This window comes from Rhea pennata, chromosome 3 (assembly GCF_028389875.1).
Source record: "Rhea pennata isolate bPtePen1 chromosome 3, bPtePen1.pri, whole genome shotgun sequence".
Taxonomy (NCBI): Eukaryota; Metazoa; Chordata; class Aves; order Rheiformes; family Rheidae; genus Rhea; species Rhea pennata.
In genome coordinates, this window is record NC_084665.1 from 35,496,893 (window position 1) to 35,517,912 (window position 21,020).

Below are 21,020 nucleotides of genomic sequence, written 5' to 3' on the forward strand. Positions count from 1 at the left end.
TTGCCTTTTAGTGGCTGCAGTGTAAGAAGAGACGAGAAGTTCTTTACAATACAGCGGGTAGGGATGCCCTATAGCACGTGCACTAGCAATTTAAACTTTGCTTTTGTGGAATATAGTCTCAGGAGCCTACCTAGAGTTTCTTGTGGTCTTCAGTATGTGGAGTCCTAAGAAGGCCAGAAGCCAAGGCTGAACCTGCTGTACAAACTGCTCTTAAACCTTTATACCTCTGTTACCTCTGGGTACAAAGCAGGCACAGCCTTAACAGAGAGAGAGCAGGCTTTCCCCACAGGCTGGCCATAAGAGTTAGTCCTTAATAATACATCTGTCTCTTAGTTTCTCTGGATGTGAAGGCAATGGGAACCTGCTTGAGTGAGTTTGGAAAGTTGTTTGTAGTGCACTTGACTGAGCTGTGCTCGGAGTCCCTCGATCACTGCTTTTTGCCACTGACCAGAGGCAGATTCAGACTTGCGGTGCTGGATATGTCCACTCTGTGGTCAGAGTCACATCTCACTGGATTGGTACCGAGCTGAGTAGGGCTACCTGCTGCAGCCCTTCCCCAGGGTCCCCAGCAGGATGCATAGCCTCAAGCACGTGCAGTCACCTCCTCACCCTTCCAATATTTAAGCAGCCCGGTTCAGTGCTAGTGTGGCTATGTCTATAGAGATGCTGGACCAGAACATGTGTCTGCCTGTTCTGGGACAGAGTGTGGTAGGAGCCAGTGGCTGGTACATACTGAAAGGTTGGATGTGCCAGAATTCATTAAAGGGAGCCAGCCACAGTACGTGTGCCTTCTTGGCCTTCTTCCCCAACTCTGCCAGTCAGAGATGTTTGTGGTGGTTAGATACCATACATCTGCATATACTCATCCCCTCCATGGACTTGCTTGTAAGGAGCTACTTGGCTCAAAAGAGGTGAAAAAGGAGAGGGAAGAGAAAACCCAGCAGACCTGGAAGTGGATTATCCATCAAAGCATATGCTAGAAACAATAAAAAGGAAATGATCTGAGACAGGCAAGCCAGGGTGATCAGCCTAGGCCTGTGACAATGATGGGCAGAGGATGGCTGTCTACAGCAGGAACAGGAAAAGACAGCAGGGCTAGTCCTTTCTGAGGATTTTGAGAGTGTGGGAAGATGCAGGCAGGTCATGGGAATTTGAGCCTGGAGCAGCAGAAGAGGTTGCTGGAGCAGAGCCTGATGGAGACAGCATGCTAATGAGCAACACTGTAGTTTGTCATTGTCCAGACACTCATGGGGACACAAGAGTGTGGAACCACATGTGACCATGGAGGCTGGAGCCAGCTCACGTAAAACATAGCATGTGTCCTGTCTCTGCTCTCCTTCCTCATGGATAGATTCCTCCCTGAACTAAACTTTTCTCCTAACCTTTTTTCAATCTTCTTTTTTCTCTTCTATCAGCCAGTCATTAAAGCTTGAAAATGTGGCCAAAACACTTAATGAGATTGAAGTAGAAAAGATTAAAGAGCTGACTGAAGTGTCCTTGTGAACAGGAGAATCTGAGAGACTTGGGATCTTCATACAATTTTGTAATAAGCCTGCAAAGGCTAAATAAATTCATGGTCATTAGCTGAGAAAAATTGCTCAACATGGTGCTCTGGGAATGTGATGTAGATACCCCTGCTTCAAGAGCGTTGGCATCGGTCATGATGGCAGTGAGCTTTAGGTGAAGCTAGAGTGGGATCATGGTATCTGCTTCTTATCATCTGTGGCCAACATTGAATGAAAGTCCATCTTCTTTCTGTTGGCTGATGTTGCTGGATCTCAGTATCAGAAGCTAGACAGCACTGATATGGTAGACAACCAGAGTCACCAGCCCTGAGAAGGGAGGTTGTTGATAGAGGAGACTACTGGGCTGAGAAACACCATCTCTCTCTTTCATTGTCTGGGCTGCAGAAAATGACAGAGAAGCCTGTACCACTATTGCTCAGGCTGTATCTCCATATAAATCTGAGAATAAAAGTTCAATATTTAAGTGTGCTGACCTCTTGCCACCATTCACCATGGAATACTATATAACTCTGCTGGCCCCACAGGCTAGGATCTGAAGACTAAAACTTCTGACATAAGGACGAAAAGTACAAAATAGTCTGAAATCTGAAGGGATATTTTCTTTTCTTCTTCTATATCTTTAAGAAAAAAAAACAAAATAAAAGCTTATGCACTGCAAAAGGATGACTTATAAGAATAATACACAAAGGAATCCCTTAGGGGAAGGGCTAAGAGCAATAACAACTGCAGTTGCACCTTACTTTGGAGAGGTAAACAGCTGAAGTAGCCTTGTTATCTAGAGAGAGGCAAAAGGGCACTAGTGAAGTGCAGTAAAAGCTCTGTAGCTGTGAGTTGGTGCCAGTTGTAGATTCATGGCTTATCGACCATATGTGCTACTAAAGCTTAATGCTGAAACTCCTGTGCTGTGCAGGTGTTGGTATTAAACTAAGTTGCTAGGCTTACAGGACTAGAGCAAAAGTGGTAGATATGCAGTGTGTGTTTAGTTGAATTAGGGGATTATAGCGGACTCTAGGACTTGGGGATTGGTGATGGGTGACACTTGACAGCTGGTATATAGAGACATATGGAGATCAGCAGCTGAACTTGGGTGAGGTCTGGCAGTATTGGGCTTTAGGGTTCATTTGTGTGAATTATAGGGAGAAAGGGAAAAGGAGAAAAGGAAGTGCTGCTATCCCCTGGACTCTCCTCTTTGCTTTGCTGATAGCTTGCATTTCTCTCATGCTCTTCCTGCAGGTGAGGTGGACCAAAACCGCTGGCAGTGCCTCGGACAAATTCCAAGAGACATCAGTGCTTAACGAGACCCTTCGGATTGAGAAGATCCAAAGGCTGCAGGGGGGCCGCTATTACTGTAAAGCAGAAAATGGGGTTGGGGTCCCTGCCATCAAGTCCATTCGAGTAGATGTGCAGTGTAAGTCGTTTAGTGGCAACCCAGACCTTCCCACAGTTCTACTGCGTGTCTCTGCTTCGCTGCGGGGCTGGCAGGGAGCTGCATTGCCCTAGCACCGTGTATATCCAGTTCAGGAGCAAAGGGACCAGTGCAATGTCTCCAAGGTCCATCTCCCCAGGGAGATTAGATCTGCCTAAAGAAAAAGATGGCTTTGCCTGTCTATGTAAACCATGCTTATCTGTACACCATTATCTCTGTCACTGCTGGGGGGTTCCTGGCACTTGTCTGGGGTGTAGTGTTGTAGATGGCTTCTACTTCTTTTATCTCAATTTTGAAACAGGCTTGCTGTGCTCTTTGAAGTCAGCAGCACCTCAAATGCCTAGAGTGCTCCTGGAACCAGTGTCCTGCTCCCAGTAATGCCACCTCTGCAGTATTATAAAGAAGCTGGAACTCTCCTTTCACCCCCACCTTGTTCCCTCAAATCCTTCTTGTAAGCCTGTCTTATGTGCTGAGGGGCTCAGCAGAGCAACCTCCAGGTTTCACAGCCCAGGTACCTGTCTGAAGTCTGGGCAGAGTTTTGTTGGCAGCAACTGCTGCTTAACTAGGTTCCTGTTGGGCCCAATGTCTAGCCCTGAGATGTGAGATAGTGCATTCAGGCAAATTGCTGCCTTCAGTTTAGATTTGGTGACCCTCCGAATAGACTTGAACACCCACAAGCTTTGGGTAGACTTACGATCCATAGTTGCATTATGTAGATTAGAGAGGCTCCTATTTTAAGACAGGTTTGCCTGCTGCACTCTATGTTGGTTTTAACATCTCTTTTACTTTCTTGCCCTACCCTCTTGCCCTACCTTGTAGTACACTGTAGGCAGTGTAATATGAGCACAGTCCTACAGTCCAGGAACACAAATTGCTTCAACTGCAGCTCATGACACATTGGACAGGATAAACATTGAGTAGGTCTGTTCTGAGAAGTCCTGACACCCACTAGATTTGCTTGACTTCTCCACTCATTCCTCCTCTTGCATACAGTGGAAGCATTTGATTGCTCTCCATTGCAAAGGGAACTTGCTTTTTTTAGTCCTCAGTGCGACACTTTGCCAGGGCCTGTGTCTCTAGGAACAGGACTGTGATCCCCATCTCTTTCTGTGTTGTGGGTAATCCCTTTACTTCTCGGATGTGGACTGGAGCTAGAGCGATGTAGTGTCCCATAGTCCCTTGTGCAGCTCCCACCTGTAGAACTATGGGGTGGCCAAGGGCTTTCTCATACTAACATCTACTCTGCAGATGGACTTGGTAATGCACCTCTGTTCTGCTCGCTTGGTTTTTGGGGAGGAGAGTCTATTTTCTGCTAGTATTTGCTATAGGTACAAGGGAACACATAGGAAAAGCCACAGTTTTTGTTGAACGCTCACCCAGGCAACCTTCAGGCGAATGAACCAGAATTTGAACACAAATCCCTTCTTCCCCTGCACCCCGATTCATAGTTAGAGGTAAGTAATCACTCTCCTGTGAATCTTGGTGTCATTGCCAACCAGTGCTACTGCTCACTCACTTTCAGTATTAGGAGGCAAGATTGTGAGGAGAGCAGCATTTGGTGCAAAGAGAATATTAAACTAGAAGCTCTAGCCTGTATAGCAAGTTACTCCCTTGCCCCTAGTGTACATCAAGGGAAGCTTTTAAGCACTGTTTAGGCACTGGCAGAGAGGCATCTGCTGTTTGGAGTGTTTCCATGTGGGAGAGAGGAAGGTAAAGAGAAGGAAGGAATGGATGTTTACAAGCTTATATTGCACACGAAACATCCCATGTGATCACCTCCATGAGCAGCCTTGGGCCAAATTTATCATTTGTGCAGCTCACTGACATCGGTGGTGTTCCTTCCACATCAAGGACATTTATATCATTGTAGGTCTTATTTTAGCTTTTCTCTGGAGGATTAGGCTTAGGGCTGGCTGGTATTAAAAAAGACTAAAAGATTTGATGGAGGAAAGGTTTAGCAACCAAAAGGAAGATATTGTTTCTTTTGTGGAGAGTACCTGGGAGACTTGGATGGGAGGCATCTTCTTTGAGGGCAGGGGAAATGTTTTGCTCTGCATCCTGATGAGAAAGGGGAACTTGGAGAGGTGGTAACTGGAGTTACTCATGTAAGGATGAGCCAGTAAAGGGACAGTAAGAGTAAGCAAGTGGGGAGAAGAAGAGGCTGTGCCCAAGGTCCTGGTCCAAGAGAACTTGATTTTTTAATTCAGTCACCTTATGGCTGAGTGGAGACAATACCGTATGGAGAGGGGCCTTTTTTTCTACACCCGCAAATGGTTTTCTTCTGTCTTGTTTTTTTTCTGCATTGTCAATGTTCAGCTAACAACTTTACTCATATTGCTGAGCTGTGGTGTGGTCAAGCCAACAAATCTCAGGTCCTATTACAAGTGCTGTTTTCCAAGCATACAACTCATTAAAATATGTAAATCCACCCATCCATGCTTGTGATTCAGCAGGGAACATGCGTTATTTGGATGACATGTTAACAGAAACTCATCCTTACCCTCTTGCTTCCTCCTTCCTTCCTGGGAACCAGATTACAAGCTAGCAAATCTTTTAAAAAACAAAACAAAACTCTAAATTTCGGTATCTTGAAAATTAAGTGGCACAAGACAGCAGGAGATGATGGCATGTATCCTCTCTGGCAATGGCAACACATGCGGAGGACAACATGAGAGCAGGCTGGATGCATATGCTTCATATGCATATATTTTTTGCAGCTGAAGATAGGGTTGCAAGGCTGCTGAATATGCAGAATTGCTCCATTGAGCTCAACAGGCATCTTACAAGATATGCTTTAGGGCATGGGGGCAGATTGCAGTTTTAAGGGGCCATTTGGCCCAGTCTTGTCAGATGGGATCTTTATGAACCTTAATCAATCTTAGCATGATTCTGGGAGGAGAAAGACTCATGTGCTCTGAGGTCTTCCTCATGCTTCCTTGACTTTCAAACACTTGTGTCTAGTGCAAAGCGAAGGACTCCCTTTTTATAAAAAGGCAGCCCTTGGGGAGCAGTGTGCCCTGGGCTCAGGCTTTTGGATGTATGTAGGAAGCATGCTCTCTGCAGGGCTGTTGCTTGTGTATTTGTAAATGAATAAATGGTAGATCTTGATCAGGTCATGATGACTGTATGCAGTGTGGGTATGATAAGGGAGCATTTGGGAAGAGTTTTTTTGTAAAGAGAAAAAAGACAAGAATCTGATTTCTTTAGATGTGGATGAAGGGAACACAGTAAGCAGAAGCTGGTGAAAAGAGGGAGAGTCAGTGCAGACCTTGAAAAGGAGAAAGTACCCAGAGGTTATTTTAATACAAAAAAGAGAGAAGTTGTACCCAGATATCACCATGTTTTGCATTTCATGTTCCCATGGCAGACACCCCACCAGAATTGCTCCTATCTAGGAAATGACTCTATGCCTCAGCTTCTTGATCTTGTTCTGATTTCTACTCCCATCCCTTAACTTGAAGTTTTGTCACGTCTTTTGTGTGGGTGTCTCAAAGTGTTGACCTTAGACTCATGATTTCAGGAGGGGCCTGGGGATTAGGAAGTGGGAGCAGCAGGAATGAGGATGCAGTAGTGTTTCCTAGGATCCTTCTGACCTCTCACTGAAGCAGAGCTGTGATTTAGAGTGGAGGGTGGCACTGAGGAAGGTGAGGCAGTCTGCTGGTCTGAGGTGTGTGTGGTGGACAGTTAGTTTGCTTGAGGACCATGTGGGAGCTGCAAATCAGAGGGTGCTTTCTATTCTCTGAATGTTGTATGGTGAGCGGGAGAATTTTGGCTTCTCCTGTCCGTTCCCTTTAGATACCATTTTTGCTATCTGGCCTCAGATCAGCTCTTAATCCAGCAGTTGTCATTGGCCAAATATGTGGGAGCTTTACCTCTCCCCATGGCCCTGGAGTGCCATCTGCTCTGCAGGCTGTGTATGCTGACCAACTTCACTAAGAACTGCTGCGGACTTCCTTACCTTCCTTCCAGATCTAGATGAACCTGTTCTCACCGTTCACCAGACCATCAGTGACGTACGTGGCAGTTTCTATCAGGAGAAGACTGTCTTCCTCCGCTGTACTGTCAACTCCAACCCACCAGCTCGCTTCATCTGGAAACGGGGAGCTGAGACGCTTTCCCACAGTCAGGACAATGGAGTGGACATCTATGAACCCCTCTACACACAGGTGAAAAAAAGCATACCTGCAGCTTGTGTTGAGCATCTTGGATGCAGGTTCTCCATTCGGGGGGATGTTTCTCTCCTTGCCTGGATTAGGATGGTGGGGAAGGGAGGCGGTCATTGCAAGGAGCACTGTCTCCAGAGGGCTAGTAGTGCATACTGAGTATACAGATCTCCAAAAAGAGGGATAAGCGCTTCCTGTTTAGCAGTGTGAGTGAACAGTAGGAATTACTGTGGACTTCACAAGGCAAATAATAAAGAATTCTTTCTAGTGCCCACAAGTAATGCAGGCAGCTTAACTATATGAGTACTTTCTCAGCATCTCCCTGTAGTAAGTTGTTATTCCGAGTCCTTTCTGCTTTTTGGGTTTGCCTATGTTGGATTTGTCCCTGCACAGCCATGTTACCCCTGTGAATGCCACTATATTCATGGTAACGGGTCTGTCAATGAAATTGGAGAAATAGGAAAATCTTTCTTTTGCTGAAGCATTCTGGGCATGTTATCCTGGGCTCTGCTCCGGCTTTGAATGCCCTTCAGCTGCTAACCAGCCCTAGTGCTTTCAGCAAGGCCATTAGATAGACAAGGCAATGATGAGCCAGAAGGAAAGGCTAAAAGGGCAGCTCATGGGGGCAATCATTTCATCCTGTGCACCTTTCTGCGCTCCCAAAGCTGGGCCTTGAGCACATTCTGGCTCAGTTTGATTTCTGAGTGATGCCCAGGGCAACCTTTTGGTTAGTGTAGTCATGTTCATATTTTATTGAAACATGCTAACCCTGTAAGTCATGGAAATGGGCAGTCACATGGAAACATTCAGAGGGGTTATGAGAGAGAACAGAGAGCTGTAGGTTAGCAGCAGTTTTGCAGAAGTGCTGTAGGCCAGTACTGCTGTTTGGCCCTGAAGAGAGCTTTGTCTAGTCAGGTGCTATGTGGCATCCAACCAGGACATTCCTGGCCTTAGAGGAAGCCACCATGCACTCTTCCAGCTTTCATTAAGCTTGGATGTGATTACCAGGAGACATTGTTTAATGAGGGGCTGTCTTAGGGTTTGAGATATTGTTTTCAGCTAAATAAGGCATCTGGCAGAAATTCACTGTTGTGCAGCATTAACATATAAATGACCTAGTGTCCTGCAATTCCAGTCAGGCAATGCTTCTATCATGATGGGTCATTCTCAGCTCGGAGAGAGGCAGGTAGGACTGTTGTGCTCACACAGGCATGCCATTGTGGTCCTCTTGCTAATAACAGCATAAACCTGTGAGTTTGGGTTGAGAAGAGCTGCAGTTAACAAAAACACATCTATGCAACACTGTTGGGAGGATAGAATTGGAAAGGAAATGAAAACTTTACTGTATAAACTTTTTCAAACTGATTTATAATGTAAGTTTATATACATTTACCCAACATTTACTAATCAATAAAATGCGTACATATGACCCTGTTCAAATCACTAGTTGACATGCCACATAAATGCTATGCCATATTTGTAATGTGCCTAGCAACCAGCCTCAGGGGATGAGACTTTCATCGGGTTACTGGTCCCCAAGGTATTTACCTTTCTGATCTACCCCATTCAGATCCTTGTTCTCTGAATATTAGCATGAACTCCTTGTCCTGTCCCTTGAGGATGTCTCAAGAGGATTTGTCAAGCTGACACCTTCTCATGTTGTCAGGCTTTTATGGAATGGTTTCTCCAAAAGAAATTTAGACAACCACAGGTGGAAGAACAGCGACAGACTGCCATGGCAGACATATGAGTTACATGGGGTGCAAACCACAGGAAGCATCTCAGAACTTTCCACATCCTGTAGATATAAACTTACAGAATATATCTATTGTTAAATTAATAGCTTTATTTTGTTTCTGCAATATGCCACTAACTGATAGAGTGCCAGAGCACGATTTTTTTTTTTTTTGTTATCATAGTATGAGAAAAGTCTGTCGAAATTGGTGCAGTCATTCTGGATTTAGTCCAGCATGAATGAGATTAGAATCTGGAGAAAGGAAATCAGAAAGATTTGAAGGTTTCTTTGAATATTTTTCTGAATGTTTTTATTTTTTTTCTCTTCTGCAAATTTTTACAGTTTTACTGTTGAACACGCCGTATTTTAGGCAGCATTAATGCCTGAATCTACTCTGGCTTAGCTTGGGTTTGCAATGTAGTAACCCCACTGACTTCATTTGGGTTCCTGGTGTTGTCTTGGTATGAGATCAAGGTCTGGTCTTGGATGTTTAGGTTTTTTCAAGTTCTGCAAGATAATTCTAACGACAGTTGACAAGGAATTATGCCTAAACCTGTTCAGCAGTGCTTTCAGGTTACATGGCAGTCAGTTGCTTGGTGCTCTGAGCACTCCTAGAGAAGGAATTATTACTGCAAACATTTTGTTGCCTAGGGGGGCCTGGAGCCTGCATAGCTCTCTGAGGTTTCAATGAGAGCTACTGGTAATCTGGCATCTTTTAGGATGGATTATGGATTTGCAGGTTATGGATTTGCAATGATGAACTGTGCTTTGTACATCTGTGTTTTTGTCCCCTTCTTTTCCAACTCTCAGGGTGAAACAAAAGTCCTGAAGCTGAAGAACCTGCGGCCCCAGGATTACGCCAGCTACACGTGTCAGGTGTCTGTCCGTAATGTCTGCAGCATCCCTGACAAATCAATCACCTTCCAGCTCACAAACACCACAGGTAAGAGCAGCCGTGGGGGAGCTTCACAGCCCTCTGACTCCTTGCCTGCTGAACGGCTGTTACTTCTCCAGGCTGGTAGCGTTGCACTCAGTCTAGGGCCTACAGCAATTAGGATCACCTCATGCTTACATCTGTGGGGGAAAGAATCCTTAATGCACAGTTTTCTTTGGCCAGGAGTACTTCAGTCATTTTTAACATTGTGTATAGCTGGTGCCTGGCCAGGCCTGTCCTGAGATCGTTAAAACAGACTACAAGTAGGTGTTGAGGCACTATATAGATTTTAATCCAGACATTTTTATTTATTTATCATTTTAAGTGTCTTTAAAAATAGATTTGATACCATGTAGAGCAGGGCAGATGCTGCTGAATTTCTTACAAATGTTTCATTTATGAGGAACTCTGGCCTGATTTGCAAGATTGCACTCTGGAACCTCCCAGTTAACTGGTTCTGCTGGTGTTGATGTTTGTGGAAAGGAAATATCTCCGGCATGTTCCCAATAAACAAAAATTAACGATTTTACAACTACACACTGATATTCATGCTAACAGTGCTTGAGTAAGCCTCAGCCGTGAACAGAATCAGTGTGGTGCCTCTTACTTGACCTGCAATGACCAGCTGATAGCTGAATATCATATACCAAATACTTGCAAGGACCTGATTGCAACTCATCCGTTAAAAAAAAAAACAAAAACAAAAACAACCCTCCCAAAAAAAAAACTCCAAGCTTTTAAATGTGTTGAATATTTTCAAATAACGAATAAATGTCAAAAAAATACTTCTGGCGCTGGGGTATTCCATGATCAGAGATAGAGGCATTGTAGTTTGAATTATTCACCTCTCTCTAATGTAACACAAAGCAATTTGTATCCCTTGTGTTATCTTTGTGCAGTGGAAACATAACTCTTCTGATGTTGCCAACTGTTGATAGGATATTGTTAATACTGTATAAATTATTTTTATTGATTTGACTGAGCCCAGGGTGCCCAGCAATGGTACCATCACTTCATGTAGAAAGAAGAAAATAACGAGCTTAAGAAAAAGTGAACTATAGCTAGTATCAGGAAAAACTATTTTCCTTGTAGTAAGATCTCTGTGAACATGTTTAAGTAACTCATTTCACTGTTTGAGTTTATCTCAGAATGAGACTGCAGAGAATGCTGGAATATTCCCTTTAAAAACTGATCTTATACTGTTGAAGAAGAAAGGGATCTCACACAGCTGTTCTTTCCTGTTGTATCTTTACCTTTGAAGAGTTAGAAAATCAAAATTTTCTTTCTGACCATTCCCTCCTGCTAGCCCAAACACAGGGAAACTATCCCTCATTTCAGTCTAACCCCTTTACTGAGTGAATAGGGTAAATGTATTTTCAGGCTGAGGCCAGATCAGAAGGTAATATATAGCTGAATTTACACCAGCTCTTTTGGTACTTACCTAAGCTCTGAACTCGGTCCATATAGCACATGCATCTAGTGCTTTTTTCTTGTTGTTTAGGTTTAAATGCATATTTACGCACAGTTATAGTGCAGCTTGATACTACAAGCTCAAAGGGACTGTGGAAAATGTTCATAGCAAATTGTATTCAAAGCTATTGGTGAATATGAAACTGGCATTGCACTGTAAGGAGAGTTTGTGTTAAGTAATATTTCATGTTAAATAGACTTGTCTTATCAGGCTTACTCTGTAGGTAGTATTGAGTGTAGATGAGAAAATATTTAAAGGAAAATATTTAATTCTCTTCTCCTTTCACATAGGTCTTTTCTTTCCCTCTTATGCCTCGTACATTAGCAACTTGCTTAGCCATGGCCATGTCCAGAATTCTGAGCATAATGCTCAGAATGCTCATAATGTCTTTGCTTTTGCCACTGAAGAAAGCCCAAAGGGTGCTGAGATGCATGGAAATCAATCTTTCAAATATTTACAGATCCATCTGCTATGGATGGGTCAGTTGTATTGGGCCCAGGCAATCTTTCCAGTTTGTTTGCTGCTCCATAACTAGTTCAGTCTGGCTCCTTCGGCAGTGGCCTTTGGACAGATCGTAGTCTCCAATGTGATGTGTTTCTCCTCTGCTCTATGTTGGCAAGTTGGTCCATACAGCTGGCAATCAGTTCTCAATATGCAGCCTTAACGTGGAGGAGGGTTTTGCCTTCTCGTCTTCTGTTCGGCTGCTGTTTTGTGGCTCCAGAGCAGCAGGTTGGATCCAGCAAGACAGCAGGCCCGTCTCGGTGCTGGTTATCATTGCTTGCTCTGATGGGGTCAGGCTGATGTTTTCCCCACCCTTGATTTCTGTGAAGTTAAGCAGCCCAGCTGGTTAATTCTTCTGCAGTTTTACTGCAGCAAAATGGACTTCAAAGGGAATTGAAAGTGACTCTTTGTTTTTAATGGTCCCCTTGCTGCTCAGCAGTCTCCGCAAGCAGGTTTTCTTCACCAAGAACAAAAGAATTTGCCACAGGTTACAAATAAATGAGATTCATCTCCTGCATAACAATGTCTGCATACTGTTAACCTCTATCCACTGACAAGAGTGGCAGTGGGAGCTCATGCAGGCATCTACAGCCAGGGCTTCAGTTGTGGCACACTGCAGGAGCTTGTTACTTAGAGCTGTGCGGGCAGCAGCTTTGCTGGTTCCCTGTCCTCCGACACATGCACAACTTGCCCTGAGGTGGTGCTTGCCCCACATGTCACTTTTTTCATGTTGTCTTACCCAGAACATGTCATCCTGCTCAGCAGGATGAGTGCTGGTCATATATATGCAGATCAAACATTGCAAGAGCCCTAAATATTAACCAGGACTTGATTCATGCTCTCTAAATCTGAAATCTTCCCTCTGGATGTAGACTAATCTCTGTCCTTCTCTAGCTCTGACTAGGATGGGAGGAGGTTCCCAAGCAAAATGCTGCATCTACCACGTTCTCTGTGCTTTTAGCTGAGACCAGTTCAGCATCAGAGGGCAGGAGCAGCTCTTCAGTATCAGCGAGACACAGCTGACAGCCTGTTAGTGGCAGGAAGATGTTCTGCCCGCCTACAGCGAGTTGAGCCACTGCGGTTTTTTTGGGCTTCCCTGAGTCATGTGAAACCACCCAGAGCCCAGGGAGGATGTACAAATCCTTCTGTTGCTGCTTACTGTACACTAGCACTTTTACGCTGTTTCAAAACTCCAGCAATGAGGCCTGTCAAAGGTGCTGAATACAGGGTGAGGCCCATCAAAATTTAAGGGCTCCAACCACAGTCCTCAAAATGGCCTGTAGAGCTGGTAGAAGAGAGTCGCCTTCTTCCTTTGGCACTACTGGCCACATCTGGCATGAATAGGATGTGCGCCACAGTGGGTGAGAGGACCTTTGATTCGGTTCGCCAAAGCAGTATGCCAACATAGCAGTAGTTTCACTGCTAAATTGTGGTGCTTGTGCTAAGGAGAGAGCAGTACACCTCACCTTGTTTGTATGGGCTGTAATTCAGAGATTCAACACAAATTCAGCACAGCTCATTAACGCAGGGTCTGGGGAGAGGAGAGGTAGAAATAATGATGCTGTTAAATCAAGCTTCATGAATATGGAACAATGTCTGATTTTGCATTATTGTGGCTATTACTTGAAATATACTTCCCTGCCTTTGTGAGGAGGACTATTACTTTCTCAGCTCTGTCTGGATGGAGCCAGAGATGGTGCTGACAAGGGCTTTAAAGAGCTTTTCTTGAGATGAAATGGAGAATACAAAGGGAAGCTTTTTGGATCTGTTCTGGAGGTGGGGTGGGCAGGGGAAGGAAATATAGTGAGAAGCATGCAGAAATAAAATAAACCAAAAATAAGGACTAAGGTATCCAAAGAAGGAGATGTTGTCTAGACACTTTAGATCAATCCCAGTTGTTGAACTGCAGCACAAAAGAGGATCCCCCAAACTTGTACTCCAGCTCTATAGAAAAGTGTATGTGACAGCTGTGGAGCTGAGTGGGAGTAACAGGGGGTGCGGAGCTGCTATTTGTGTGGTGCAGATAGGTTCTGTCCCTTCAGGTCAGTCTCTGAGCTTAGAGGGCCTTCAGGTGGTTAGTGAAGGCTTTGTCTCTCAACAACAGTTAGCAGGGCATAGGACTTTAAAAGCTGATGGAGTTTTTTTAAAAAATGGAGCAATTATCATGATGGGTTAGCTGAACTCCTTTTTTTTTTTAGTGCAAGACCTTCTCCAAAGCTCCTTTTTTTGGATGACACTTGTACATGAGAAGAATGGTTTGAACTTTACCGATCCTGACCCCAAGCTGCTGCTGGGATCAAGCAGACTCATTTGAGACAGTTTTCTGTCCTTCATCTCTCCATCAGCATGAAGCAGAGCCTCCTTGTTGCCTCTTCTTGCTCCTCTCCAGCCAAAGGAGGCCTTCTGCTCTTCCCCATGGCCTCCTTCAGCCATGACAACTGTCCACGATACATTGAAATCCAGAGAGCTTTCCAACAGCCTTTGGATCAGGCCCCGAGATGCTGAGCTGAGTCCATGGCTGAAATTTTCTGTGCCCTCTGACAATGAATCTCTTGTTTTCCTGCCTTTTTTTTTTTTTAATCTTCCCCAGAACTCAGTCCAGTGTGCTGTGCCTGCCCAAGGTACATGCAGACTAGCTTTTGATTCATGTAACAGTGTTATAGCAAGGGAAATACAGGTGCCCTTGTAGGAGCAACCAGTTGAACTTTTACTCCAGTGCTGCTTCTGCAGGTTCTAGAGTCAGGAGTGTCAAATACAGAAAGAGCAGAAGACACTGGTATCTGCAGAGGAGTGGGCTGGAGTGCAGTACAGGAGAGTAATGCCAAGCCGCTGTGCCCTTCTGCCTTGCTACAGTTGTTTGTATCAGGAGTCAAGAAATCTCTAGCCTCTGTTTCTTCACTGCCTAATTTTGTCTGGCCGCCATTCCTACCTGTGCAAAGGAGATTCGTCAGGCTTTTGTCCTGCCCTGCCCTGGCTTGTCTTGATTCTGAACCTTGCTTGCTTCAGCCCTTCAAAGAAAGTGTTGTGACTGGCTTTTGATGCTTTTTGATGCTTTTAAAGTCCTAAGCCTTGAAGGTCCTGCTCTGAACTCTGTTAAAATGTTACTTAGACCTAATTGTGCCCCAGTGCTAAGCACTGGTTGTGGAATGCTTCAGGTGTCGTCACCATTCTGGGTCTATGTGAGGTTCTGCCTGTGCTATTTCCTAACTCTAACAGAGCTGATTGCTCTGGCTCAGAGTTATGGTAATGGTGATGCTTTAGGTTCACAAACACTATGTTTTCGTAATGAATTCGTGGATTATTCTGGCTCTTCCTGTTCAAATCAACTCTCTTTAAGAACAAATCCTAGGAAGTATGAAGCTGTGCACAGGCAGGTGAGTGGGTCTTCCTCACCTCAGAATTGTCCCTCTTTGTTCTCTTCCAGCCCCACCTGCTCTGAAGCTGTCAGTCAATGAGACACTGGTGGTTAACCCTGGTGACAACATCACTATACAGTGCTCTCTAATAGGTGGTGACCCACAGCCAGAGGTGGTTTGGTCTCACTCGCCTGGGCCAATGCCTCCTAACAGCCTTGTGCAAGGAGGTAACCTTAGCATCTGGAGAATCCATGTGGAGGATTCAGGCTATTACAACTGCACGGCCATCAACAATGTGGGGAACCCAGCAAAGAAGATAGTGAACCTACTGGTGCGATGTAAGTTGTTCTTTTTCTCAAGAGGATGGCTCTCCAGAGTGGAGGAGCTAGATTTACATTTCTTCTTATTGTTCTTGTAGAGCTGAGGGTGCATGTAATAGTTAGCAGAAATAACTATTCTAGAGAAAATGTTGTGCAAGCTCCTTTGCTCCCAGACCTGCAGCTGTTCCAGGGCTGCTTGGGCTGTAGCTCTATCTTGGGCTGGGGAATGATCCCAATCTGCAAGATGTGAGGCCCTGGGGATCTTTTGTGGGATCACAGCGGGGCAAGATCTTAGGACAGATTTTGTGCAGAGATGTTGCCTTCCTGAGGAACAAATGGCTTATGTCCCTTGCAGGACATTTTGCTGTTCCTAACTGGTTTTATACTTGTGTTCCTCCCAGCCATGAAGAATGCCACGTTCCAGATCACCCCTGATGTGATCAAAGAGAGTGAGAGTATCCAGTTAGGGCAAGACCTGAAGCTCTCGTGCCATGTGGATGCTGTCCCCCAGGAGAAGGTTGTCTACTCCTGGTACAAGAATGGCAAACCAGCCAGGTTCTCAGACCGGTTGCTTATCACCAGAAATGACCCTGAGCTCCCACCTGTGACCTGCAGCCTGGAGATTATTGATTTGAGATTCAGTGACTATGGCACCTACCTGTGCGTGGCTACCTTCCAGGGAGCACCCATCCCTGACCTCAGTGTGGAGGTGAACATCTCCTCAGAGACAGGTGAGCCCTCTTGGTGGTGACTGGGGGCCTCAGAGAACGTGGGCCAAGGTTGATGTCACTATCTGCCAGTCCCTCTGGTTCTTTTGAGGGACCTCACGTAAGCATCTTGGGCCACAGTGGGGAAAATTATTACATCCTCAGGCAAGCGTTTGACTGTGACTGGAGATGGGTAATCGCTACAGCTCCTCTACCTGATGTGCTGTGCCCTGACAAGATCTTCCTTTATGTTTTCTCCCTGTGAAAGGTCCGAAGTGCAATTCAGCCAATGCCACAGAGACAGCTTTAGTGTATGATTGTTCAAAGAAACCCCCAAATGAGGATATACTGTGAAGGCAGAAAGAGGGAGTGGAATTACACCCAATTTCAAAAGCCCTTTTGGTGAGAGGGTTCTAAAAGAGAAAAGAAGTTACTCTTCCCTCTCCTTGGCATTGCTTATGAAGATGTCCCATTGTCAGGGCTAGGTCTAGGAGAATGGTGTCATCTGTTGCAGCAAATTCTGTGAAGAGCTTTTATATTATCTGGAGTAATTGTAAACTGCCTTGGGAATTCTCTGCTAAAGTCCAAATATTATAAATGCCTGTCCTACTCAAAATTGAGATCAACACCCATTCTCCCCCCCTTCCCCCCCCCCCCCCCCCGTCCCTTCTCATGGCTTGGTGAGAACAGGACTAAGCCTTAAATGTGTGTCAGTCACCTCTGGTAACTAATACAGGGTCTCAGGCCTGCCTCTGAGCTTCCAGTGGAGTAAGGGGTCTAGCTTTGCTCTCTGTTACATCCATCTCATCTTGCAGCCTTCCTTGGGACCTCAAGGGGATGGCACAGAGCAGCCTTGGCCTAATAATCTGTGAGGTCCCAAGGGGAGCCAGCTGCCTGCAGAGTCTGTCCTGAACCATCACAGAAAGTTTCGTTTTCATTTTTGGTTGTATTGAGCCTGTTAGGCTGGTCCCTGTCTTGATTCCGGACCTTGCTTGCTTCAGCCCTTAGAAGAAAGTGCTGAGAGTGGCTTTTGATGCTTTGGGAATGCCCTGGCTTTTGGCAGAAACACTTTGGGCCAGTTGCTCTCACAGGGACTGCACCAAGCACTCATTAGCAGCCCCAAGACCAAGCCCTGACCGTGCCACGGACGTGTCAAACGCTGAAGGCTGGCATTCCTTTTCTGCTAACAGACCTGGCAGGTAGAGCCATGTCTGCGCCAACAAAGACTGCCCCCACTGAACTGCCAGGGAGCAAAGAGGGGAACCCAGTCCTGAGTACCAGTGGCCAGCTCGAACCCGGGTCTCCCGGACCTTGTGTGGCTGCTGGTGCCAGGAGCAATCCTTTTTGCCCAAGGTTACTGGATGGCAGAGTGCAGTTGTCTGTAAGACTGAAAGGGTAAGAGGTGGCAGGAGGGAGGACTCGGAGATCCTGAATGTCCCCACCACGAGCCTGGGCAGTCTGTCGGCAGAGGCCCCAGCTGGACACTACCTCACAGGAGGTGCAGGCAGTGACAGGATTGCCCTGTGCTCTGGCCTTGCCAGCCAAGGGTGAGCCCCACTTGGGAGCCTCTGAGGGGGAAGGTCAGGAGGGCAGTGTAGGGCATTTTGAAGCTCCTCTTCAGAAGCCTGGGGCAGCAGGCAGCTTTGTGACATGGGGGAAAAAAAACTGCTGCCCCTGCCAGAGCGGCCCTACGTGCAGTGTAACCAGCAGCAAAGGCCTATTCCACCAGCTGCATCGTCATGGGGAACCACAAGCCTCCTCTGATGTGTGGGCCCCACATGAAAACCCAGCAGTTTTTCCCAGGGGCCAACCTAGAGGAGCAGGGTGCCAGCCCCATGTTTCCAGCCATCTGCTGCTTCTCAGCTAGCGAGGCCTGAGCTCACCAAGGTGGATCCCTCCACTGAGCAGCACTGAGGAGGTGGCTTTAATTAAAAAAAAAAGATCTTCAAATGCAATTTACAGCTTTTCCCCATGAAGAAAATTGCCTCTTACCAGGTGAGCAGCCACTGGCAGTGCCAAACAGTGAAAGCGCTGTCTTCCCTTCACGTTGTGCGGGACAGGATGTGATGAGATTCCCTAGCCCACAGGAGACCTGCAAATTGAAAATGTGGCCTCTCTGTTGCATAGGGAGGTCACTGCTGAGGGAGATTGGGCTTGAGCCATGCTAAATTTGCTCTTAAAGCAGCTGTGAGCTGTAACGTGTACAATTATTGTCTCCTTTGCTGGAGCTGAATTGAATTAATATTGGTCAGATCAGATCGTTACAACCTCTGTAGTTCTGAACTTTGTTTTGAAAGGAAGTGAATTATTTGGCCCTTACAGTTATGGAATCGTCAGTCCAAGTGTCACTACAATCAGCTAAAAGACTTGAAGCAAGAGCTTTCCAGAAAATGATTGCGGCTGTATTTACCTCAGTGGACTGTTGACATAGTATTTGTATTAGGCTTCAGAGTTAACATTGCGTGGATTTCAGCATGAGCATCTACTTCCTGGGTTCTTGGTGCAGCTAGGGGCATGAACAATAAACCAGTTTCCACTGAAACCTCTGCTCCTTTTAGCTGCAGTTCTTGGATTTCTTTTGAGCTTTGTTTATCAGCAAAGTTTTGTTTGTTAATTAATAAAGGGCCTGTGCCTTTAGCTCTGGCCTCAGCTAGCCAGCAGTTCTGCTGGATGAGCTGTTCTCAGCCTAGCCTGGAAGGGATGCACCGGAGTGGTCTTCGCTGGGACCCATCTCTCGCTTAAGTGAGCTAGAGAAAACCAATGCACTGTAAATCTCAACGTAAAAGTAAACAGATATTTAATAGAATTGGCTCCTTACTGTGGCTTAGGAGAGGAAAGAGGTCTTAGAAGTCTGACAAGACTGGAGAGGAGATCTACAGAGCATTAATCTTATAGGCCTTGGTTCCAGACCAACCCATGTGAGGGAACTAGATGCTCTGGCAGATGTGACTTTTCTTTTTTGGTCAGAAGAGTGAAGTTCCATTTCGGGAAATTCATTGGCCAGAAATGAAGAAATGGATCTAAGAGGTTTTTGCCTTGGGGTTCATTAGTGCTAATCCTGCTGTTTGACAGCATTTTGTAGCTGATGAAGTGGGAGCTGAGGAATGTACCAATACAACAGCTGGCCTTTGTTGTTGGCATTGCGATGCATCATTGGAGAAGCTGGGATCTCCTTTGGTCCTCTGGAGCTTCAAACCCTGTGGGATGACTTACAGGAGACATGTTCCTATAAACATTGCATTAGTACTCCCAGTGCTATGTTGAGTACAAATCTTTGGAGTTCGGGGCTTTTGGGATGACTTTGATAAAAGCATCTCTCAACGTTCCTTGCTTGGTGGAAACTTGGTGTAAAACTGTCCCTTCTTGTTATCTCCATTTTAGTGCCACCAACCATCAGTGTCCCCAAGGGTCAGTCCACCATCACTGTCCGGGAGGGCTCCAGGGCTGAGCTGCAGTGCGATGTTCGAGGGAAGCCCAAGCCACCAATCATCTGGTCCCGGGTAGATAAGGAAACCCCCATGCCTTCAGGGACAATGACAGTGGAGACATATGATGGGAAGCTGCGCCTGGAGAGCGTGAATCGAGAAATGAGTGGAACCTATAAGTGTCAGACAGCCAGGTACAACGGCTTCAACATCAGACCCCGGGAAGCCTTGGTGCAGCTCAACGTGCAGTGTGAGTATAACCGTGTGGTACTGGAGCGCTGGTCTGAATGTTTGTGTGCACCAAAGCCTGCAGGCTAAGGGCTGACATACGGATAGCTGCTTTTGGGCAGGGTTGACTTTTCTTACCAGGGTTAGCAGAGACATCTCTTTCATCTGGGAGTCTCTGAACAGTTTATATTCAACTGGCCTGGCCACACGAAAGCAAGGGCCAGCATGTGATAAATGGCAGGGAGGAGGGTGTTGTGTGTGCTCATACACAGTGCTCTTCCTTCCTCTCCAGGTGGATCACCTCAGAACATCTGTGCCAGGTGTTTGTGTGCATTAACTACATGCAAGATGCGTTCAGGATGTGTTAGTAAGATTGTAAAGTCAAGCACTTTGCATCAAATTGCATCAAATGGGTATTAATTAGACCATTTCCATGCCACCACCCCCTGTGCGACTTTGTTCTCCCAGCTATCATTTTTGTATGTGCCTGAACCATTTTGCCTGAATATTCCTCTGTGAGGGGTAACCACAATCAAAACAAAATCAGTGCTAAGCAGATCCAAGAAGAGAATGCATAATCCCAAATGGTTTCCATGCAGTAAAGCTGCAAGTAATAGAAAACTGATTCTTAGCATGTGGTGTATTGGGTGATTTTAGTAATGAGTGGTGCTCCCAGCCCCACTTGCACGTAAAGGAGAAGGTAGAGGGAGGGATGTCACTCTGCAGGACTCTCAATCCTTTCCCTGCAGTGGTTCCTCTCTCTGCAGAAGTACGTCTGCTCAGCTCGGCTGTTGAGGTGTGCAATAAATCAAGTCTTTGAATCGGACAGGGCAAGGGCTGTTGGGTAAAACAGCTCGGTCTGGAGGACTGTGACTGCAGGAGCAGGCCTCCCTGCAGGGCCCTTCCCATGGGGAGAGCATGGTGCTGAACTCCTGTGGAGTCTTTCCGGGAACATGGCAGGCATGGGAATGGTAGGGAGCAGGTTAATTTGCACCCATGTGCGCTGTCTCAGGGCTGTGACTGAAGAGCCTCCACACACAGCACAGCACAGCACAGCACAGCAGTGCTCATTAGACACACCTGCTATGCTCCTCCCAGGCTGGCTGCCCCAGAAGAGAAGTGAAACCTGAGCTGATAGCTTGACTGAAGCCAAACAGACACACTGGTGACAGATGTGAGTTGTTGGGAGCACAGCAGTAGCAGAGATGAGCCAAACTCTGCAGGCACT

The 21,020-nt window shown here is 46.0% G+C and overlaps 1 protein-coding gene across 1 annotated transcript in view; it reads left to right on the top strand.

The window, feature by feature from the left end:
* MDGA1 (MAM domain containing glycosylphosphatidylinositol anchor 1) overlaps positions 1–21,020 on the top strand; it is a 141,071-nt gene that overhangs the window by 43,037 nt on the left and 77,014 nt on the right. The window contains exons 3-8 of the mRNA XM_062573615.1: positions 2,760–2,934; positions 6,922–7,118; positions 9,661–9,793; positions 15,181–15,450; positions 15,834–16,163; positions 19,521–19,814. Of these exons, the coding sequence (XP_062429599.1) occupies positions 2,760–2,934; positions 6,922–7,118; positions 9,661–9,793; positions 15,181–15,450; positions 15,834–16,163; positions 19,521–19,814 (1,399 nt within the window). The remainder of the gene's footprint in view (positions 1–2,759; positions 2,935–6,921; positions 7,119–9,660; positions 9,794–15,180; positions 15,451–15,833; positions 16,164–19,520; positions 19,815–21,020) is intronic.